Below are 25,298 nucleotides of genomic sequence, written 5' to 3'. Positions count from 1 at the left end.
GGCAGGCGGGGTTAAATGACTTGCCGAGGGTCACACATCTAGTAAGTGTCTGAGACCAGATTTGCACTTAGAAATATGAGTCTTCCTGACTCCAGGCTTGGTACTCTACCCATAGTGCCACCTTTTGGTTTTATCTATTTGTATTCCTAGGACTGTGCTATAGTAATCATTTAAGAAATACTTTGTTGACTTTACTTACATTTTTTTAAAAAATACAACACTGTTTCTGAGTGTCTGATTTGAACTCAGGTCCTTCTGACTCCAGGCCCAGCACTCTAAACACTGTGCCACCTAACTTCCCCACCCCCCTCCCTACCACTCAAAGCCTTTAGAGTTTGTATGGGACCAGACAGGTCTTGTACTCCAGTGACATATACTTCAAGAGCCCCGGATTACTTCCTAATTAGTGAGAGTCATCAGAATAGCGTTTTACAGGTAGCCTGTTTAAAGTCTCTCACTCAGAAAGAAAGACAGAAGAAAGGAAAGAGAAGAAAAGTTAGGGGCTATTTGGAAGTCCTATGGCTAATGTTCACCCCTCACAGACCCAGTACAGAGAGACATCCTATCCCTGTTCTTCCAGTGTATTCTGGATCTGATCTGAGGAGGCTGCATCTGAGGGTGAACAGATGGCATTCCCCCATGACTTAGTCAAGCCCTCATTTTCTCCTTGTTAATTACTGTGTGGCTCATGAATGACAGACAGTAAATTAAACTAAGGTCATAGACTCTATGCTCATAGACCACTTAGTTGGCACTCCCCAACATAGACATGTCCTGTTTTTTAACAGACAGAATATATCATCTCCCATTACCAATAAAGCTTAGAGTCAAGCACAATGAACCCTGGATAGGGAAAGAAGTATGTAGTTCACATGGCTTAGTTGACCGATGGCAGTTAGGTGGCACAGTGGATAGAACATTGGTCATGGTGTCAGGAAGACCTGAGTTCAAATGCAGTCTCAGACATTTACTAACTATGTGATCCTGGGTAAGTCACTTAACCTTTGTCTGTGTCAGTGTCGTCAACTGTAAAGTGAGGATCATAATAGAGGGATCATAATCCCTCTCCCCTGGTCCATTGTATGGAGAAGCAGACAGAATTAGGAGACATAGGTTCTGTCTGTAGTTCTGCTATTGAATTACACACATTGAGTGTCTCAGGCAGGTCTAATTAATTCCAATATAATATTCTATAAAAATCTACCTAAAAATTTGAGCCATCCAGAAGTGAAATAGGTTATCTCAGGAGGTGGTGAAGGGGAGATGGGATAGGGGAGTTCCTCTCATTCAAAGTCTTCAGACAACAACTTTAAGTAACTAAGTCATTTTGACTTAGTTATAAATACACAAATTAGAAATAAAGGACATAAGAAGAAAGACACTCTCTGTATCCAGAGGAAGAACTGATTAATAGAAGTATGTATAAATAATTTTACATACATACATATGTATACACACACACACACCTATACACACCTATTTGTGTTTAATGGCAACCATCTCTAGGGCAGGGCAGGGGGAGAAGAAAAAAAGGGAAAAAAAAGAAATTTACATGATAACTTTGTTGTATATTTGAAGGGAATAGCAAGTTGTACATGGTAGATTTGCAGTTTCATGTGCAATCATCTTATTTATTGTACTATGTTATAAAGTGCTTGTTTCTGTGAATTAAAAATAAAATAGATTTAAAACAAAAAAAATGAAAAAAAGTCTTCAGGCAAAGGCTGGTTTGCAATTTACAGAGTAAGTCAGTTAGTCAATTTATAAGCACGAGGCATATCCTTATCCTGATGCAAAGGTGGCTATTAGGAAAAGAAAACATGAATATGTTAGAGAATACATGGATTTAGAAGTGCAGGAAGAGGGGGAAAAATAAAACATGAAAAGCAGAAATATTTTAATGAAGCTTAGTCTTAGTAAAGATTCCTGGGCAGAGGTCTGACCCTCCTACCAAAACTCTCTTCCTACAATGGCTGAATTTTTTCACTTCACTTGGTAATATTGCCCCAGGACCCATTAATTAAAGATCTACTTGGACTCAAGGGAGTGAAGAAGACTTCCAGGGCACTGGGTGGACCCTCTTTGGTGAACATAGACAATAGCACGAGATGGGCATGTATGTGTTTTGATTTCATGATGTGTTGTGGCAGAACCATCTCAAAGAATTCAGAGTTAGACCACCTCTAATCCACGTACAGGGATTTGTTGAGGATTGATGCCCCTCAGAAGCAGGCTAGGTTCCAAGAGGAACCAGCAACTTAGTAAAACAACACAGGCAAATTTATAGTGTAATGTTGCTGATTACACAGCAGAAATTATGAACATTAAAAAGGCAGGAGGGATTTGTTAAGGGATTAGGTAATGGGGGAGGGGGCCCTTCTATGGTTCCGTGATCAAACACTCTGGTCATGTTGCTTTGTGATTGGCTAGCTATTGTGATCCTGTCCAGTCAAGATGTATAATTAGGTATTGTGGTCCTGTCTTGGGTTAAAACGGATTACGTAATTGTGGTTGAGTTCAAGGACACACCTGCTCAAATATGTGGATTGGATCTGGGGGCAGTGGCTCACTAGGGGCAGGGGGCATGCTATTCAATCAGTCCTATGATTGTGTTTGGGATCTCGTGATATGGTTAAAGTCAGGTTGGGTAGTTAAATCAGGATATGCTTCCTGTTTTGTGGGGCTCATAAGGAAGTAAGAATATTGGGGCTGGGGGCAGCTTTATTAGTATTTCATCATATAGGCTGGTTGTGAATTTACTTCATTGGAGAAAGCATCTCCAAACTGATGAGATCACAGATCCGTTGGAGAACTATATTTAAAAGGCAAACATGTTTGTGAGAAGAGTGGGCATTCTAACTTTAGTGTGTATTCATTTGATCAGACTTCTTTACTACTAATACCTAGCTAAGATCCAAGGCTCTGATTACTCATCCTTTCCTGCCCCCCCCTTGCCCCGCTCCCCCCCCCACCTCTTCTCATGCCCCAAGCTGCAGTGAGGGGTTTAAGGTCATATAAAGATATTGGGATATTGGGATGAGGTGCACAAGAAGGTAGAGAAACTCAGACAGGGAGGTGGTAGGGGTTTGGTTTTGTTTGCCATACTAAGATGAACCACCTATTTTGAAATAATACTGTCAAGTCCTAAAATAAATCAAACTCCTAAGTGGAGGAATAAGGTACCTTTAATCAAGATAACAGGGTAGCAAACCTGCCACTGTTATGGCGAAAAAAAGCGAGTGAGACCCGGATATAAATTTTGATGTGGATTTATTCAAGCGCGCGACTGTTCTGAGTGAGGACTCAAATCGAACAGCCCAGAACAGGGGTAGGGCCAGGGTATTTAAAGGAAGAAACCACAAAGTGCAATGGTCAGATCTTGCAAAAGCAGGACCTTACAGAAGCAGAGAAAAGCAATTGGTTAATACCTAGCTTAGAGCCTTATAAGGAATGTGGTTAGGTGGCAGTTTCCAGAACAGGGAGGGTGACTGGGCCCTGGGCAATTTCCCAAAATTATACCTTGGGCGGTTACTTTTACCAAGCTTCCCTTGGCGGGACTTTATTTCCTTGAAGAAGGGAGCACAAAATGGTGGGGACTGAGGCAAGATGGAGGGTAAATTGGGGGACCGGGCACAACACCACCCTGGGAGTTGTCCCACTAGGAGACCCACAGGAAAGGTTTTTATACTTTTAGGACAAAAGGTGGGAGGTATCTAGTCATGAGATGCCTACTGCCCTTGGGAATCTGAGCAAGGAAAACCACTTCACTCTGGCTGTTTTGCCCTTCATGCCATGAATCCCAGGGGAAGGAGGTAAGGACATAAAGATCAATAACTTGGGGATTGTCTGTACATGGTGTCCCAAAAGTCAGCTAGGTGGCACCATAGTGCACAGAGCGCTGGACCTGGATTCAGGAAGACTCATCTTCCTGAGTTCAAATCCAGCCTCAGACACTTCCTAGCTGTGTGACCCTGGGCAAGTCACTTAATTCTGTTTGCCTCAGTTTCCTCATCTATAAAATGAGCTGGAAAAGGAAATTGCAAATCTCTCCAGTATCTTCCAAGAAAACTCCAGATGGAGTCACAGAGTTGGACATGACTGAAATGACTGAACAACACAAACAACATGGACTTATGGGACACCCAATATTTATTAGACAGGATGTTGGGAAGAAAAGTCTATTGGTTACACAAATGCCAAGTGTTTGAGTGTTGTTACTGGAAGGACAAAAAGTCCCAAACCCCCACATAATCAGGACATATTAATGACTGTCTCTGTGTTCCCTCTCTGCTGCAGAAAAATTTTATCTGTTTGGTGAGGAATGTATTCCCCACGGCAAACCTCTCATGGTATATAGATGGAGAGCTTCTTCAAAATGAAAAAGGTGAGAAAATGACTCAATGAAAATGTTTGTAGAAGACAGATGGGCTAGAGAAAAAGCCAATGTCATTGGCTAACCTGCTCTTGGCATTCAAGGATCGTTCTGATTCCAAGAAAAACATATTATTGCCTGCCAGATGCTTTTTGGTACCTCAGCTTATTCCTTCCAAGGAAGAAGAAAACATTTTATAGAACAAAAGAAAAATGGTTGAATTAATTAAACCCCAGGCAAATATGCTGATCTGTTTTCTGTTTGTTTGTTTGTTTAACTCTAATTAAAGAGAAACCTCTTTCACAGACCTACAGAATTTTCTCCTGGTGATGGCATTCAATTAAATAAGTGTTCACCGAATAATTACATTATTTATAATTCAATTAATTATTGATTGTTTTAAACAGAACAACAACAAAAAAGAGAACCCCATTTTTTCCTGGCAAAGTGTTATGAATGTTGGGGAGGTGTAAGGGACCCCACATTCCACAGAGAAGGGTACAGTTTGGGGAAAAGTGACATTTCCAGTGAAAGGATTACAAGGAGAGGCAGCTAGGTGGCACAATGAATACAGCATCAGCCCTAAAGTCGGGAGGACCTGAGTTCAAATCCAGCCTTAGACACTTACTAGTTGTGGGACCTTAGGCAAGTTACTTAACCTGGATTGCCTCTTTCCACTCCCCCCCTCCGCAGTTTTGGGGATCACTGGTCTTCCTAGGCAGAGCCAAAGTCCTGAGGAAGAATTCTGTGATAATCTCTAAGGAAGGCTGTGCAGACCACAGGACTCCCAGAGGAAGACCAAGTGGTAGCCCCTCTTAATCTGTGGGGATCACAGGGCTTCCTAGGGTCAGACCCTAAGGAGGACCCAAGTGATGGCCCCTTAGAATGGCAGTAAGATCACAAGGCTCCCGAGACAGGGCCAGAAGACCCAAGTGATGTCCCTTTAAGAAGGCTATGCAGACCACAGGGTTCCCCAGGGGAATCCTGAGTGGTCACCCTCTTAACACCGCAGTGGGGATCACAGGACTCCCCAAGGCAGGGTCAGGAAGTAACCCCGAGACGAGCTTCTGCTGCACATTGCTTTCCTTTCCTTAACCTTAGGAAGATCCATGTGATTTGCCCATTCTCACCCAAAGAACTCAGGACTAGAGTGGGAAGAGGAAGGTGTTTATTACACTCACTCCTTGAGAGAGCAGGTGTAGTGCTCACTGGAACACTCACACTGATACAGCTGCAGGAGGGGTTGGGGGGGGTGGGTAACCATTCCCTCCACTCCTGCTAGAGTTAGTTTACATTCTTTACTTTTTACATAGTTTTCCTAGGTTATACAGTTTAAATAGGTAGGATAATAAGGATACAGAAGCAAAAGTGAAGTTAATTAGATTTTCCTTGTCTTAGTTTAGGATTAATCTACATTCTTTATTTCCCCTACCTTCCCTCTTTAACATATGCAAATTATGCAAATCAGTAAGCCTGGACTCTTGACCAAGACCAGACCCTAGATAAGCTTGAACTGGTTCAACCGGTTTGGCCTCTCTAGTTCCCCTGACTGCCTTCTCAAAAAGCATGTGCATGCATACAAGTCTCTGACCTCTCACCTGACCCACCTTGAGGCCTGGTTTCTGCTAAAGCTGGGGTGGGGGAGGGGGGGAAGTACACCTTCAGTTCTGTGGAAACAAAATTCCTCCTCCCATTTCTTACACCTGGATTAAAATTCTCTTTCCCATGCTTATTAGCTGTGTGACCCTGGGTTAAGTCATTTAACCTTTCTGGGCCTCAGTTTCCTTGTCTGTAGGAATGAGAGATTAGACTGGATGACCTCCAAGATCCCTTTCAGCTCTTTGTCTGTGGTCCTATGAGGTACTGCGAATATCTCTCAAAGCACTTCCCTACTATTACTAGTTGTATAATTAGTTTACAGTAAAAAAAAAAAAAAAAAGAAAAGAAATCAACCATAGCAGTGAGTTTCCCTAGATTCTGCAATGAAAAGAAATGTTTTCATGTCCTATAATGGTTCACTTCATAACGTGTGTGTGTGTGTGTGTGTGTGTGTGTGTGTGTGTGTGTGTGTGAGAGAGAGAGAGAGAGAGAGAGAGAGAGAGAGAGATACCCCTTTGGCGGTCTAATGAAGCCTATACACCACATTTCAGGATGGTGTTTTTAAAAGCATAAATTAAAATACATAAAGCTACAAAGGAAACTCATATATTAAAATACAGTTACCAAAATATAATTTTTTTAAATTTCCAGCCCCCATGAAATAGGCTTAGAACCTATGCTTTAAGCAAATCCTGTGAATGAAAAATGTCCCAATTTTTTATGCTTTGCCTTCAACCATCATTTTCAGGGGCTGTAGTTATGGCTAAAAGGCTAAGGTACAAACCTCCTCTATTTCATGCCTCCCCTAAATCCCAGCAAAATGTGACAAAGGTGTAGGAAGAAAAGGTCTGGAACGTTCATGGCCAAACTGGCTTCAGGTGCCCTCTGTCTAAAGAAGTGTTTTTCCTGGTGTCAGGAAGTGATCTCTGGTGAGAGGACACTCTCCCACTCCCCTATTTGCAGTGAATAGGTTATGGTTTGACCACCTCTGGTATTTCTTCGGATCCCCACACTGGAGATAGTTATAGTTTTATACAATATACATTAAATCTTAGTGGCTAACTAGCTTCCTTGTTCTCTTCTAGGCATATACATTACCACAGAAAAGCAGAAAAGTGATGAAGGCTTTTATGAACTAACATCTAAGTTGAGGGTTCTGAAGATGAACCAGACAATTCAACCCAATAATTTGACAATTTGGTGCATGACTTTGTTTCCTGTCCCTGGAAATGAAGTGTGGAATATCTCTTCTAGAAAAATAGCTTTTTCCTTCGGTGAGTTACCTACCTAACAAGACCAATAAATATTTTCCCCCCATCCAAAACATGACTCTTTGGGACTGTCCCATGATGCTTCGAATAGGTCACCATGCATAATTCATCTTTTTTTTAAATTTCAATTTGACTTCAATTCAACACAAAAATTTACTGGCAAGTATAACTCTGTGAAGAAAAATTCCTCCAAATTGGAGGGTTTCCGTGCAGAAAGGGATACGGTACTTGCAGCTGAACCCCATGGAATAATCCATGAGGTTTCTATTACTCTCTAATTGGCCCACACTCTAGAATTGTCATGGTGATCTGCCTTTGCTCTATCTGCCTATGTCTGTGTCTCTCTCTCTCTCTTTGCTACTCTCCTCAACACATCCTCATCGTTATTACCTGGCTTTTGTGAAACCGATCCTACCAGACAGATCTCCTGGATCAGGTGTCATCTAGGATCCCTTCTTGTTCTAAATCTATGATATTATGAGTTACAGAGCATGGAAATCTCATCTTAGGTATAAGATGTGCATGACCATATGAATTATCTAGATGCAGTTTGTGGATGGCATGGATAGATATGATCTGAGACCTGGTTTAGCTCTAGGCAGAGGAGAAGAACCAAGAGGAGTGAGTGCCTAAAGTACCATTACACTAGTTTGAGTCAGGGCAGGGGAGGAACCCGGGAGGCTGCATGTTCTTTTCTCTATCTCCATGAGGAATATTGGGCTAGAATTAGGTCTATCTTTCTGCTTCAAATATCTCTGTTCTAATAGTATGAATTTGAGTTCAGGACAACTGTTTCCTTGGGTGCACTAAAAGGAGAAGGTAACCCTTAGCGTACATTTGCTTAGCTCAGTTTGTGTTAGCTCCATACCACTACAAGCTAATTACACAAAAGATATGTTGTGTATACAAGCAGCAGATACTGAGGAAGCCTATATATCCAAACAAAACAGCAAACAGAAATTTGAGAAGCTCCACACATTAGAATATACCAGGAAATATATGTAACCCCAGCACCGAAGCCCAATGGTTTGAGACTCTCTCCTTACTAGTGTTACATATATAAGAATGAAGAAGTTCTTCATCTGGGAGTTAGATAATACCTCAGCTAAAACCAAGAGATAGTGCTCAATCTCACTCGAAGTGGCCCATGCTAGCAGCTTCTAGGGAGCTTCTAGGAGCCGAAGAGTCTCTTTGAAAGGAGTTTACAGACAGCCAGTCTCTTTTCTCACATCAGATATTCCCTTCTAAAAAATCCTAACCACATGGCCTTGGGATTCTCTCTGTCCCAGAGTCATATCTGTTTTCTTTCTTTGTTTTTTTTTTAATTGTCCAACAGACATTTATTGTGCAACTCCTGTGTGCAAGGCACTATGGTAAGCACTACAGGAGATACAAAGACATTTGAGACACAGTCCCTGGCCTCAAGGAACTTACATTCTAGTTGAGAAGACAAACATAAACAGATGAAAAGCCAAATAAAACAAGATACAAATAATGGCTTAGACAATAAACGATGTCACAAAATTATACATCTAAGCATATTCTTCAGCATTTGCAGCAGCACAGAAAACACCCAAGACTTTGTTGGAAGCTTGATATCCCCTGATACTCCTTGTCCTCAAGGAGCTTACATTCTAACGGGGGAAGACAACACATAAAAGAGAACTAGAAAGAGGTGGCGGGGTAATACAACACAGTATACAACACAGGGTGGAGGCTGCTGGTTAGAAGATGGATAAGTAAACACATGTATATTTGTTGTTGTTGTTGTAGCTTATGTGAATACTCCAACAGATCCATCCAATATCACGGCATCTACTTTCTCCACTTTTACATCTCCCACCAGCAGCACAGGCACAGCAGGTAAGAAGGCTTTCACATCATTTTTCTTTAAGAGAAAAAACTACTATTTATTATTTAATCATATATAAAAAAATATAATGGGCAGCTAGGTGGTACAGTGGATAGACAGCCAGGTTTGGAGTCAGGAAGACTCATCTTCTTGAGTTCAGATCTGGCCTCAGACACTTAACTGGCTGTATGACCCTGGGCAAGTCACTTAACCCTATTTGCTTCAGTTTCCTCATCTGTAAAATGAGCTGGAGAAGGAAAAGGCAAGCCACATAGTATCTTTGTCAAGAAAACCCCAAATGAGGTCACAAAGAGTCAGACACAACTGAAACAACTGAACAACAGCAACGATATATTGTTATGTATATTATATGTAAGTATATTATATTACATGTGTTATTACATATAGTATACATTCATGTATGTTAATTAATATTGTGCCAGTACCACCAAATGTGAATGTATACGTAAAGCATTTTTAATTTCTAGTACTATCAGGAGGTAAATGTTCAGTGATCCTTTTACACTCACTTTACTTGGTAAGACCAAGGATCGGTGTTTACACTATAGCTAGTAAGAGCCTGAAAGTCTAATGAGTGGCCAATAGCCAAAAAAGAAAGAGATAAGAAGAATGCAAACAATAATAACAAAGCATGGATACTCAAGTGAAGATATGAGGAATATCACCAAACATTAATGCAAATTTCTATAAACGTATATACATTCTTTTTTCTGGTGTGATTCTTTCTTTTCTACAATATATATTTTTTATTTTTAGCTTATAACACTCAGTTCCACAAGTTTTGGGGTTCCAAATTTTCTCTCCCTCCCTCTCTTCCCCCCACCCCCGCAAGATGGCATGTAATCCCATGTAGGTTCTACATCTACCTTCACACTGAACTTATTTACATAATAGAATTATAACCAATGGAATGAATCATGAGAAAGGAGAAATGAAACCAAAAAAGAGGGAAAAAAAGGAGAGAGAGCAAAAAATTTGCCTCAATCTGCATTCAGACTCCATAATCTTTTCTCTGAATGTGCATAGCTTTTTCCATCATGAGTCTTTTGGAGCTGTCTTTGAACCTTGAATTGATGAGAAGAATCAAGTCTATCAAGTTAGTCCTTACAGATACCCATGTGTCTGTAATCATGTATAATGATCTCCTGGTTCTGCTTTCCTCACTCAGCATCAGTTCATATAAGTCATTCCAGGTTGTAATGAAGTCTGTCTGCTCCTCATTTCTTATAGCATAATACTGTTACATGACATTCACACACCACAATTTGTTTAGCCATTTCCCAATTGATGGGAATCCCCTTGATTTCCAATTCTTTGTCACCACAAAAGAGCTGCTATAAATATTTTTTGTACATACGAGTCTCTTTCCCATTTGTATGATCTCTTTGGGGTATAGCCCTAGAAGTGGTATTGCTGGGCCCTTTGGGCATAGTTCCAAATTGCTCTCCAGAATGGCTGGATCTGTTCACAATTCCACCAACAATGTAACAATGTTCCAATTTTCCCACATCCTCTCCAGCATTTATCATTTTCCTGTTTTGTTATGTTAACCAATCTGACAGGAGAGATGTGGTACCTAAGAGTTGTTTTGATTTGCATTTCTCTAATCAATAGTGATTTGGAGCATTTTTTCATATGACTGTAGGTATCTTTGATTTCTCCCACTGAAAACTGCCTGTTCATATCCTTTGACCATTTCTCAATTGGGGAATGACTTGTATTCCTATAAATTTGGTTCAGTTCCCTTTACATTTTATATATGAGGTCTTTATCAGAGACACTGGTTATAAAGATTTTCTCCCAATTTTCTGCTTCCCTCCTAATCTTTGTTGCATTGGCTTTGTTTATACAAAAACTTCTCAATTTAACATAATCAAAATTATCCATGTTGCATTTTGTAACACTCTCTATCTCTTGTTGGGTCATGAATTCTTCCCTTTCCCATAAATCTGACGGGTAAACTATTCCTTGCTCTTCCAAATTGCTCATAGTATCAGCCTTTATTTCTAAATCATGAACCCATTTTGACTTTATTTTGGTATATGGTATAAGATATTGGTCTATGCCCAGTTTCTGCCATACTATTTTCCAATTTTCTCAGCAGTTTTTGTGAAATAGTGAATTTTTAACCCAGAAGCTAGACTCTTTGGGTTTATCAAAGAGTAGATTGCTATAGTTGTTGACTACTGTGTCTTGTGTACCTAATCTATTCCACTGATCCACAACTCTGTTTCTTAGCCAGTACCAAGTAGTTTTGAGGACTGCTGCTTTATAGTACAATTTAATATCTGGTATGGCTAGGCCACCTTCCCTAGCATTTCTTTTCATTAATTCCCTTCATATTCTGGACCTTTTGTTCTTCCAGATGAATTTTGTTATTATTTTATCCAGCTCTGTAAAATAATTTTGTGGTAGTTTGATTGGTATGGCACTGAGTGAGTAAATTCTTAAAAAATAAACAAACCAACCAACCTCAAAAGGAAGATCTTCTGCATCCTAGCAGGAACAATAAGAACATTTTAACACTGCAAGAGTCTATGATTTTTCTTTCCTTCTTTCTTTCTTCCTTCTTTCCTTCCTACCTTTCTTTCTTTCTCACTTTTCTCTTTTCTCTCTCTTTCTTTCTTTCTTTCTTTTTTTTTCAACTAGGAAGTATAGGGGATAGAGTGTTGGATTTGGAGTCAAGAAGACCTGAATTCAAAATCTGCCTCAGATTCTTACTAGGGTAAATCCTTAGATTTTGTTAGCCTCAATTTCCTTTAATTAATACTTAATAATAGCACATACCTTGTAGGGTTTGTTGTGAGATTCAAATGAAATAATATATACAAAGCACTTTGTAAGCCTTAAAATAAAAATAAATGCTAGCCATTATTATTTGTCAATCAACATTTATTAAAAGCCTACTATGTGCCAGACATGATGATGATGATGATGATGATGATGATATTGGTGTGGGTACCTCCTCTGCTAATGTTCTTCACAACTCCGCTGTACCTTAGTTGATGGTCTTCTGGTCTTGCTATAACCAAAAAATTCACCATATGGCCAACTGGGCACAGAACTTTTCCAAGCTTAGCTAGTTGTATCCTTGAGAAGCAGACATTAGTTTATCATCAGTTCCATGCAAGAAACCATTTCAGAGGGGTAGAAAATCCCAGAGTTTATACTCCATCAGGATAAACCCTGAGTCACCTCTATGATATCGATGAGGCAATGGAGGACATTACTGGAGGAATAACAGTAATAACCGGCATTCATATAGTATGTTAGGGATTATAAAATACTTTTTAAACAACTGGTGTGATAATTGTAATTTTTATATTGTTTGATGTTATAGCTATAAGGATAGAGCTCTATTATGAAGGCATTTAGGCTAAGTGGTCCTAATGTCCATAAAGCAGATAGGCAGAAACAGACAAGTTTTATTTTTCCACTGTTCTGACCTGTGTTAACTCTGTGTCAGGCAGCTAATGTTAGCAGCTTCTAACTGTAGAAAACTTCTGACTAACTACAATGGTCTCTGACTCATTTCCCTCCTCTTGCCTCAGACAGCCAATCTGAATCCTTTCCTAATTTCTGGTCCCGAGAAAGAAACTCCCCCTATCTGAGCCTCACATGATCCTGGTCTCAATAAGTGACCCCCAAAACTTCTTTACCACATCAGGATCTAATTAGGAATGCCCCCTCCCACATCTGGCACTGATTACCTGTTTTCCACCAAGCCCATTTTTAGGGTACTGTATATAACTACCTAGCTTAAACCTCAACTTTGAGCATGTTCTCTCCCCAATACAACCCCCTCCCCCATCACTAGTTGAGTTTCCTGTATCGATGGGGCCCAACCTCTGTCTATATTACAGAATGTATGCTTGCATGTGTGGAGGGGGGGGATGGGCTGAGAGTGTATATGTGGGGGGGCAGGTGTATTACTTTTTGGTGTGCTTGCTGCTCTACATAATAATAAAGATCTTGTTAGTACTAAGTTCCAGAGTACCAATTTCTTGTAAATTCCCAAACACAGATCTTTGCTTTAAACTGAACCATGAGGCCAAATAAAGCAATTGGGTTTCCTATGTCAAACCTAATGGGAGTGCAGCAACCCCTTAGTAGCCCAATCCCACATCTGGTCAGTACCTAAACTTTGACCTGCTCCATCTCCAACACAGACCAGTTCATCCCTTCTTAAGCATTCTGGTAGCACCTCTTGTTCCCAGCAGCTTACCACAATGGTTCCAGGCTTAATGTGGACACCTGACCAATTTAGCCTACCATAGTTCAGAATTGCCAAGTTCAAGCCACCCACCAGCCTCAGCCTCCCTAGGAGCAGGATTACAGGAATATGGCACAAGCTAAGCATTACAAAGTACTTTTCATACATTATCTCATTTGATCCATTTGATGGCCTATGAATAGGTATTAATAATTCATATTTATATAAAGCTTTAAGGTTCATAAAACACTTTCCTCACAGTATCCATGTGAGGTAGAAAGTGCAAATTTTATTATCTGCGTTTGACACATGAGGAAACTGAAGCTCAGGAAAGTTAACTTCACCAAGTCACAGAGCTAGTAACTGGCAGAGCCATGATTCAGATCCAAGTCTTCCAATTTAAAATCCAATGCTTCTATTTTTGTCCAGAAATGCTCTTTGTACACAAGAGTAGACATATAAACACTCTGTATGCTGTTTTCATTGCAGGTTATGTGAATACTCCAACAGATTCATCCAATATCACAGCACCGGCCATCTCCACCATTGCCCCTTCTCTCAGCAGCACAGGCAGGCCAGGTAAGGAAGCATCTGCCACACTATTTTTATTTAGGAGGAAGAGCTACAGGCAGCTAAGTGTATGCAGAGGTTCATCATAGGATAGTAGATCTGGTGGTAGGAGGGACCTCAAAACCATCTAGTCCAGGGGTGGGGAACCTGCAGCCTCAAGGCCACATGTGGCCCACTAGTTCCTCAAGTGCTGCTGTTTGGATTCGGTCAAAGGGCTGCACTTAAGGACCTAGAGGGCCACATGTGGCCTCGAGGCCACAGGTTCCTCAGCCCTGAATTCTAGTCCTAAAGATATTAGGAAATATCCTGATATATTTATTATATAAAGAGCGCTATGCTTGGAGTCAAATGGCCTGACCTGTTACTCACTATTCTAATGAGATTGGGCTACTCACCAACTTTCTAGCACCAAATTTCTTGTCCAGCTTAATCCTATCCAATTGAATCCAACAGGGCAGCTAGGTGGCACAGTGGACAGAGTGCTGGACCTGGAGTCAGGAAGAACTGGGTTCAAATTCAGCCTCAGATACTTAGTAGCTATATGACCCTGGGAAAGTCACTTAGCTCCATTCCATTTGGGATGTATTGAGTTTGAGATGCCTATGGGACATCTAGTTGGAGGTATACAATTTGGAGGTGGTGATGTGAGATTGGAACTTAGGAGAGAGATCAAGGCCAGATATACAATACCAGGAATCATTTTCATAGACATGATCATTGAAACCATGGGAGCTGATGATGTGACTAAGAGATACAACTAAGAGAGAGGATACAAAAAGAGAAAAGAAGAAAACACACACACACACACACACACAGAGCCTTAGGGACACTGCAGGTTAAGCGCTAGGTATGTATGATACCTAGCCAAACAGATTAATAAGGCACAGTCAGGAAGAGAACAAGGAGAAAACAGTGTGGTAAAACGTATGGGAAAGACAATGCTAGGAAGAGCACAATTATTAAAACTGTAAAATGGTATGGAGAGGTCAAGAAAGTGAGAATTGAGAAAAAAGTCCTTGGATTTAGCAATCGAGATGTCATTGGGAACCTTAGAGAAAACAGCTTCAGTTGAGTGGTGAGGTCTGATGCTAGATTGCCAGGGGCAGAGAAGTGAGAGGGAGGAGAAGAAGTGCAAACTGGGAGGGTAGATATCTTTTTTTTTCTGAAAGTTGAGGTGAGAAAAGGAGGAGAGGGATGGGACTAGGGCTTGAGGGATGGTAAAATCAAGTAAATGTTTTTAGAGGATGGAAGACCTGGGCATATCTGTAGAAAGCATGAAGGAAGACCAGGGATAGAGAGATATCGAGGATTAGAGATAGAAGATTAGATAAATTAGTGAACACCTAACGGGGTAAGTTCCTAAAGAAGTCAGGAAGGGATAGCATCATGAGTACAAGTAGAAGGGGTAGCCCTGGTAGGGAGAAAAGCAACTACTTATTCAGAGTTTGGAGCAAAGGAGGACATGAAAGGAGGCAATGTTGAGGGGCTTTCAGGTGTGGGAAGAGAAGAATAGGAAGCTTATGCCAGCCTATTCTTGGTCAAGTAGGTGGAGATGAGAGTGGAGGGAAAGGAGTTGTGCAGGAGGACTGAGGAAAGAAGATCTACCACAGTTGCTGTGGGAGGTGAGATAGTAAATTAGGGAAGAATAAAAGGGTTGCAATGCTGTTATGAGGACCCAGTAGAGATTATCTAACATAAACATGTGGATCCAGTTGTCATACTTGTGTGTCTTTGATGGCATTCAGCAGCCTGGGGCCTCTAGGTGGTGCAGTAGATAGAGCACTGGGCCTGGAGTCAGGAAGACTCATCTTCCTAAACTCAAATCTGGTCTCAGACACTCACAGTTGTGTGACCCTAGGGAAGTCATTTAATCCTGTTTGCCTCAGTTTCCTCATCTGTAAAATGAGCTGGAGAAGAAAATGGCAAACCACTCCAGTATTTTTGCTAAGCAAATCCCAAATGAGGTCATGAAGAGTTGCACACAATTGAAACGACTGAATAACAAGGACATTCAGCAGTCTAGGGGTAAAAACAAGGAAGGCAGTGGGTAGCCCAGGGCCAGAGTTTTATAAAACATGAATGGGAAGATGAGGGGGATGAGGGGGAAGGGGAGGGGCAAAGGATTCAAATGCAGGAGACAGTGTGAAGTTGAAATGGTTAGCTAGAGCTGGGGAGTGCAGTGAACAGAGTACTGAGCCTGGAGAAAGACCTAACTTCAAATCTTGCCTCAGACATAGCCTAGCTGTGTGGCCTTAGGCAAGTCATTTAACCCCTGCCAGTCTCAGTTTCTGTTAAATGAGAATAATAATAGCACTTTACCTCTCCAGGTTGTAATGAAGATAAAATGCAATATTTATAAAGCACTTTGTGAATCTTAAGGGGCTATATAAATGTCAGTTATTTATTTTGAGGGTCAGGACTGTCAATGAATAAAACTGAAAACTGAGGATGGGGTGGTGGTGATGACTTGGAAGAGCACTGAGGAATAGACTGTAGGTTCAAGTGAGGATGAAGAATAGATTTAGGAGGGATGATGGACAGAGAAGACAGAGGATAATTTACCCCCCATCTCCAACTCTCCTTATTTCCTTCCCTCTGCATTTTCTTCAACTTTCCTCATATTCATTGCTCTGGTTCTTACAGGACTCAGTTTTTAGAGCCCCTTGGCTATTTTGCTAACCAATCACAGTGCTTCCTTCATTGATTACCATTTGACTTTGGAGTCGTTTGAGGTATATCAGGTCTCCCTATGTTTAGCCTAAATTTTTGACATTGAAAAAAGTACCATTACCTTGAGTGTCCTATTTAGTTGGTTACAAATTAATTGAGGCTTCAGTGTATTTCCAAGTCAAATTGAAAATAAACATGTCACCTTGTTTCCTTGAAGAATGACTTGCTTATGTTTTAGAAGGGGAACATTTTACGTGACCTCTTACTGTGTGTTTCTATGGTACCTGTAAGCATAGCTGCCCAGGGTTCTTGACAAATGTGCCATTCCACTTTATTGAGTCTTTCTGGGATACAAAAAGCCATTAGGACAGCAGTGGTATGCTGGAGTATTGCACTTCAAAAATATAGACCGATGACTTCTTTTTAAAAACATTGTAGAAACAGCCTCATTAATCCCAATTGTCCTAAGATTGATACTGACCTTCAGCCCTCAAGGAAAGGAGATATGCAATGTGAATGCTTAATTCTTTCTCTACTCTCTACATTCAAATGCGAGAAGTTACCAAATGTGGTGCAAGGGAAGGAATGCTGGATTTGGAGCCAGAGGACCTTGGGCTTGAAGCTTTTCCATTCACTACTCGTGGGACTTTAGATAAATCATTTCGCCAATCTGGGCCTTGTTTTCTTCATCTGTAACAGGAAGAGAGTGAACTAGATGACCTCTGAGGTCCCTTCTGATGGAGTCCTAATAGAGCTGCCCCCAGCCCCAATATTCTGACTTCATTACAGGCACACTATATTTACCTAGCTTCCCCCTACCCCCAATGTCCTAATTTATGCCTCACTACTCACTAGAATAATGGGTGTGTCCCTGAACTCTTAGTTCCCACAGAAACAGCAGGCATGTCCAAGGTGATAGGAACCCAGCCACTGACTCTACCTAGCTACTGTCCCACCCCAGACTCTTTCCCACTCAAACTGGTGTGTGCAGTTACAATCACATCATCTATCTTGACCAGACAGGACCACAATAGCTAGCCAATTGGAGGGCAGCATGACCAGAATGCTTGACCACCAAACTGTAGAAGGGACCCACCCCACTATAGTGCCTGCACAGTTCCATTGAGGCTAGGACCCCTTCTCCATTATGTAATCCCTTAACAAACTCCTCCTGCCTTTTTAGTATTAATCATATTCCTGAATTCTATGTAAATTTCTGCTATGTAATTGCATCTTTACCCTATAAAAATTCATCTTTCTTTCTCTGAAGCTGCTGGTTCCTCTTGGAACTTAGCCTGATCCATGAGAGGCATCAATCTCAATAAATGCCTGTCCTTGGATTAGAGATGGTCTGTCTCTGAATTCTTTGAGACAGTTCTACCACAACACATCATGAAACCACAACAGTTTTTGGCCCTAGGTGGGCAGAGACTAAACCTCAACACCTTCTACCTATGATTTTATGAATTGGGATAAATATATTTCCTAAATGGTTGAAGGGAACATTGTGACTGGTTCAGGATGAATTTTTAGAATGCTTCTAGGAAAAAAAAACCATAGTAAATGGTATAGGGCTTTAAGCATAGTACTATAGGCCCTACAAATTAATTTGAAAAATAAAGTATCTGGTTATTCCTATCTTTTGGGATCTCATTGTAGAAGGGAGTACTTTATAAATTCTGAATTAACAAATACTCATGAAATACCAGTCCTTGAGTTTTGCTATACATACAGAAATGAAAGGAAGGACAAAATTTATTGCCACCAAATCTAGTTTGGAGAGACTGAGGGAGAGGAAAGGACCATGTATTTAGGAAAAGCCAAACCCAGTTTTCCTTCCAGGACAAATCATTGACCTGATCCCATTGATCCACATCTTGTGGCAAACAGCATTCTCACCCTAAAGGTGGGGACTAGGGGTAGGGAGGCAGTGACTCCCAGGCAGAGAAGAACTCACTTATGTCAAAGAAATAAAGAAAGGTCCCACCCCTTGGTAGATGAAAGTATGAGGAGGAAGAGGTTAGTACTTAGCACTCCTTCACAGAAGTCATTGATTCCTCTCACTGAATTGGATCACTACATACACTACATACATACACTAGCTGGTAGATGGTGTAGTGGATAGAGTGCTAGACTAACTGGGAAGACCTGAGTTCAAATACAGTCTCAGATACTTCCTAGCTGTGTGGCCCTGGGCAAGTCAGTTACCTCTGTTTGCCTCAGTTTCCACATCTATAAAATGAAGATTATAATAGCACCCACCTCCCAGAGTTGTGAGGATTAAAAGACATAAGGAGTATTAAATGCTTAGCATAGTACCATAAGTACAGTATAAATATTAGCTATATATAGATATACATATATAAAAATGTGTATATTTGTATATAGCTAATATTTATATTGAACATATATAAACACATTTTATGTATCTATATATTCATATTTATGTTTTAAATATATGTATATTTATATGTGGGTAATATTTATATTATGCTTATATATACACATTTTATATGTTAATATAATAAATATTTATATATTAGCTATGCACATAAAGATATAATATATATAGATAAAACATTTACATTGTGCTTGTAATATATAAATATACACATATATTTATATATTAGCATATATCTATATATTAACTATACACATAAATATATATGTACTTATGTAAGTTAACACATTGTACTTACTAATATATGTATATGCTATATATACATATATGTGGCTAACATTTATATACTGTAAAATGCAGCATAAATATTTATGTATATATAGCTAACATTTGCATAGTGCTTAATACGCAGGTATAGTTTCTGTGTGTGTATATACATATACATCTATCGCTATATACAGTCTATGACTATATAAATATTTTAGATCTTATGTGATGATTCTGTATTGTCTCACCTTCCCCCCATATTTATTCCGTTACTGAATTCTGCCTGCTGATTCATCTTTCACGATATTTCATATATTTCTTCTTTCCTCTACATTTCTAAGCCATCAATCACCCCGGCCAAGAGTCTCATCACTCAAACCAGGACTTATGTAATGTTTTCTTAACTACTGTCCCTCCCTAAGCTTTATGCTACTGCGGCTTATCTGGCAGCTAGCTTCTGTTTTCTTCAGTCTAGAAATCAAGGCCCATCATTACCTGGTCCTGGGAAAGTCACTCGACCCCTCTCAGGCCCTCTCAGGCCCGGTGTCCTCACCTTTAAAATGGGCATGATAATAAATAACACCTATTTCACATGAATCAAACAAAATAACCTGTAAAACACTTTGTAAACCTTAAGGGTTTATACGGCTGTCCCAAAAGTCTTAGTGCCCTGTGTAAACGCTAGCTACTGCTGCTACTACTACTACTACAGTATATATGATCTATATATCACCACCACCACCACACCACTACTACTACTACTGCTACTACTACTACTACTACTACTGCTAATACTGCTGCTGCTACCACTGCCACCATCAACTAACATCTGTAATTAGGAATTCTTGTACCTGGGGCAAATTCAAATGGGAAAAGAAGGGTGGAGAGCTTTAATACTTGAGGAAAGGGCTGTCCTGCCTCCCAGAAAGTCTGGCACATTCCCTCAAAGCACATTTGGTGGTTTCTGGATCCTTCAACTGCTAGGAGAAACTGGACAGATTTAGCAGTAAGGAAGGGTGGATGCAGGGACAGGGATACATCAAAATAGGACTCTGAGTGTGCATGGCCCTAGGGGAAGTGAGTGTTGGTTGTGGGAGGACAGAGGATCACATCCCAGAGTAGCCTCATGGGGAGAAACCCCAGTTCTAGATCTAGTCTCACCCTTTCTAAGAAGCTTTTGCTGATTAACCACACCTTTCATTTGATCTTTCCCTCACTTCTCATATCCTATAATACTGATCGATCTAGGCCATAGGCCCTGTGAGGTACTAGAATATGGACTGGCCTTAGAACCAAGAAGACCTCAGTTGGCATCCCAGCTCTGTCATGGGCTGTCTCCATTCCTTTGAACCTTAGTTTTCTCATCTGTTGTTGTCTTTTTTTTTTTTAAAGCAGTAATATAACACTTACCCTGACTACCTCGCAAGCTTGCTCTGAGGATCAAATGAATCATACTTGTGAAAGCATGGTGTACTTATAAAATGCAGTAAAAATATAAACTATTATTATTATTATTACTTTCAACTGTTTTAAATTATTTCAGTCTTTTCTTATCAACCCAATTAGTTTCTAATCTTCTAAAGAATAAAACTGTTTTCTACCTTTTTGTTATAATCATTAATTATAATAATTATTAGTAATAATAGTTTGTGTTCGTGTAGCACTTTAAGGCTTGTGAAGGGTTTTTATACACTTCACATCATTTTGTCCTCACAGTAACTCTGTTAGGTGGGTCTTATTATCCTGATATTACAAGTGAGGCTAAAAGAGCCTAATAATAATGACATGTCCAGGGTCATATAGCTAATAAATATCTGTTGTTGTGGTTCAATCATTTTCAGTTGTGTCTGACTCTTCATGACCCCATTTTGGGTTTTCTTGTCAAAGATGCTAGAATAGTTTGCCGTTTCCTTCTCCAGATTATAGATAAGGAAACTGAGGCAAACAGGGTTAAGTGGCTTGCCCAGGTACACAGCTAGTAAGTGTTTGAGGCTGGATTTGAACTCAGGAAGGTAAATCTTCCTGATTCCAGGCCTGGCGCACTATCCACTGTGGCGCCTAACTGCTCCAGTAAATAGCTAGTAACATTGACTACAGTAAATAGCGCCACCTAACAGCTCCAATAAATAGCTATTAATATAGAATATAGTAAATATAGGAAGGATTTGAATCCAGGTCTGTCTGACTCTTAATCCAGCACTCTATCCACTAAATGATATTGCTTCTCAATGATGATGATGATGATGATGATGATGATGATGATGATGATGATGGTGATGGTGGTGGTGGTGGTGGTGATGGTGGTGGTGGTGGTGGTGGTGGTGGTGGTGGTGATGGTGGTGGTGGTGGCGGCGGTAACTGCAATGACTAGTACAGTATTAGGAATATAGTATAGGGATTCACTATATGCATACATACATACATTATATATATACAAGTATATGTAATGCATGTGTGTGTGTGTTTGTAAAATATTTTTTACTTGAGCAGGTGCCCCATGTGATTTTCGTAGCATGCAAGCAATTTAATGTTTTTCCTTCATTATAAAAACTCTATTTCCATTGCTTTATGCATTTTGACAAATCCTTCCCCAGAGGGAGAGCGAACAAAGGCTAGATATTTGTAACTTGACATAGCTATGTCTAAATTATAGTGCATTGGTCCTCTGAGTCCAGAACAGAAGCAAGAGCCTTTGAAGGCAATGACTGACTATGGTGTTTTCCATCTTGTGGCCTTTTGCTCAAAAAACTTTCAAGGATGGAGCTTATTTGCTTTTTGACTCAATAATGACACTTCAGACCACAGAGTCAAACCCAAAATTTTTAATTCCTGTGGCAACTCTGTGAGTAGGCTTGAAGGCTAAAATGTATATAATTAGCCACTGATTTAATGTAAGTTTCAACCCATAAAATAACACTGAAGATGTTTTCATGAGTCTCTTCTCGACATCTTGACAACAGGGTATAACTTCTCTAATTTGAAAAATATTTAATTGGAGTCTTGCTCCAATGATGTCCTTGGGTTCAGTACAGTAAGACCCAGTTAGAGGAGAGATCTTGTCATAATGACGTTCTTCCAAAACTTCAGGAAGACGCCATGATATACAGATTTCCCTTTTATGTTAGATCAAGGAGCAAAGCCTAAAATTGTTGAATACAGAGCTGGAAGAGATGGAAAGACCATCTAACCTTTGTATCCAACTCTTGAATTTTATAGATGAGCAACTTAACCTATAGGTTAAGCGATATTCAAATGACTTAGCAGTTTTCCCCACATAGACCCATTCCAACAAATAGTGTGCATATTCAATATCTCTCACTTTTAACTACCAAACCCATAGTGGGTTGTAAGTGTTTTAAAGGCAATGGCAGTGTATTTGTAATGCATCATAGCACCTAGTATAGTGCTCCATCCCCAGTCCAACGCTTAGTATCATACCTAGTCTATAGCAGGCTTTTAATACATGCTTGTCAATTGACTATTGACAGGTCAATGCTGAGCAAATGTTTACTTCAGAAAACTCAGATATGAGAGGTTAATTCATTGTACCTTTGTTTTGTTAGGGCCGTTTACTTTCCTCCCTCTGATCTATATGATGATTTATTGCTTATTAATTACTACATGGCATTTTCTCCATTTATTTCTTTTGTATTGACTTTTTGTTGTCTTTTTTTATCTTTTTTTTTAACATCAGCTTCATTTCTGAATATATACTCCACCCTCCCCAGCCAGAACTGCTAAAACACCTTTAATGGGTTTTCATTACTTATACATATAAAATCCAAACTCTTGGGCCTAACATTTAAATCTCTCCATAATCTAGCCCCAAATGATTTTTTCCACCTAATCTCATGTTTCTTCCCTCTGTGAACTTCTCTGCTTTAAGGAAACTAATAAATTCACTATTCTTCCCTCTCCCTCACCCCACACCCCCAAACATTGTTTTTTTTGCCTAGGATGTCCCTGCCTACCCTTTCTACTCATTCAAATTCTTTCCAGCCTTCAAAGCTCAGATCAAGTCTTCATATTATGGCTTTTATGACCATGAAAAGCACTTCTCATGCACTGCCTTGTGACATTACTTATGTTGTTTTGTATATTGTTAACTGCATGTTAAGGCTTTCATGACTATTCTACTTACCCCTCAGTAATTTTTTTTCCTCCTCTGGAGTCGCTATCTGCACCTCTCACTTGGCACTTATAACACTATCTTGTGATATCACTTATGTTGTCTTGTATACTGTTATCTTCATGTTTAATCTCCTCAGCTAGGTTGTAAAGTTTTGAGAGCAGGGACCATATGGCTGCCTGTGTTCTAGCATAGAACTACGTACATTATTTTTAACTTAATACATGTTTTAGGGACAGAAAGGAGGAAAGAAGGTAGAAGGGAATCTTGCTAGCTTTTGTTATTGCCTAGACAAAGAGTCAGTAAGCAAAAACAAACAAAACAAAAAACCGAAATCTCAAACCAAATCTAAATAACCAGAGTAGGGCAAGGTTAAAAACTGAATGGATGTGTTCATAGACATTTCTGAGCTTGCCAGCATATAGTAATGAGGCTGTTATCAGGACAAAGAGAAAAGGACAAAACAACTGACTCTGGACACCTAGTTCTCTGACTTTTCCCTAGTTTGTTGTTTATCCTCAAATTAGTAAGTTTAATTAGAGAATGAAAATCACCTCTCTCTTTTTGCTTTGCCTCAAACACATTTGTGAGTATTAAAGAAATTACCATAATTTTTTGCTGATTATAAAAGAAGTAAAAAGATAGCTTTGATAAGCTTTTTAACTCATTTGTACCAAAGACAAATGCTTGAAAATCTTTGTTACCTTTGCAGTGCTTATTCAGACTTAACCCTTTCCTGGAAGCCCCTGGTAAAACTGAACTCATACTGGCTGAATAGGAATATTATCAAAATTAATTTGAAAAAGGTTGATTTGAATAAAATTTACCTATTCATCAGTAGTACCCTTGATTCATTTATAAACCATTTTCATAAAGATTTTATAGTGGGGAAAAGCCATGTGAATCCATAATTATTGCTGTTTTTTTCAATCACTTTTTAAAATCACATTAATAGTATCCAAGATTTTTTCCCAATCTTTTAGAATTTCTTTCTCTTTAAATTATCTTGAAAATTGATTATCGATATTTTAAAAATTGTTACCTTTAACACAGATTGTTTTGTTTGAACTTGGTTTGGTCCAACTACTTTTCCAATAGGTTATTTCCCATGTAAATGATAAGATCATGCAAGATTGCTTAAAGGATGTAACCATAGTGATAACTTTGTTTAATCCAGTGAAACATTAAAAATGGAAAATTATGCTTCCCAGAGCTGTTCTCTGCTGTCTTGGAGGATAATAGAGCTCTATATGACATCATGCTAACTGCATCACACTTAAGAATACCACAGAGCATCTCCAATGGCACCCAGAATCTGTTTTATAAAAAATGGGCTAGCAACTTATACAGGCACAACCTGGGTGGTTTTTTGGATACAGAACATCTATTGTCTAGGCATTGGCATACATTGAACTTCATGCCGTAGTCTACCAGGGGTGCGGAGCCTGTGGCCTCGAGGCCATACGTGGTCCTCTAGGTCCTCAAGTGTGGCCCTTTGACTGAATTCAAACTTCACAGAACAATTTACCCCAGGACAATAGCAGGCCTCCAACCCCATGCTATTATCTAGACTATGACATGCAGTTGGACAGATGGCACATTGAGTTTGTTCATCAGTTCACCTATCTTGGACAGGTGTCATAGATGGACAAAAAGCAATGGGCCTAAACTGAATAGGAAAAGGAGAACAGTCACCTTCCTAAACTAATTTCTTATAAAAAAAAGAAATGCCTTTGAATTTCAATGTTCTACCATAATATTATGGGGCTATGAATAACAAGGTGCTATGACCTGTGTAGAATCTGTTACTGTTGTTGAGGTACAATGGACAAAGGTACAGTAGAAAAATATCACCAACATTGTTTCATATGAAAAAAGTGGGGGGGCAGCTAGGTGGCACAGTGAGTAGAGCACTGGCCCTGGAGTCAGGAGG

At 39.7% G+C, this 25,298-nt stretch overlaps 1 protein-coding gene across 1 annotated transcript in view; it reads left to right on the top strand.

Annotated features, from left to right (window-relative positions):
* The window catches only part of CD96 (CD96 molecule), a 120,999-nt gene that overhangs the window by 44,981 nt on the left and 50,720 nt on the right, over window positions 1–25,298 (top strand). Inside the window, exons 6-9 of the mRNA XM_036745645.1 lie at window positions 4,297–4,384; window positions 7,057–7,245; window positions 9,016–9,105; window positions 13,818–13,907. Coding sequence (XP_036601540.1) covers window positions 4,297–4,384; window positions 7,057–7,245; window positions 9,016–9,105; window positions 13,818–13,907 — 457 coding nt within the window. The remainder of the gene's footprint in view (window positions 1–4,296; window positions 4,385–7,056; window positions 7,246–9,015; window positions 9,106–13,817; window positions 13,908–25,298) is intronic.

The sequence above is a fragment of the Trichosurus vulpecula genome, chromosome 2 (assembly GCF_011100635.1).
Source record: "Trichosurus vulpecula isolate mTriVul1 chromosome 2, mTriVul1.pri, whole genome shotgun sequence".
Classification (NCBI taxonomy): domain Eukaryota; kingdom Metazoa; phylum Chordata; class Mammalia; order Diprotodontia; family Phalangeridae; genus Trichosurus; species Trichosurus vulpecula.
Note: the sequence above shows the minus strand (reverse complement) of the source record. Positions and strands in the feature narration are given on the sequence as shown.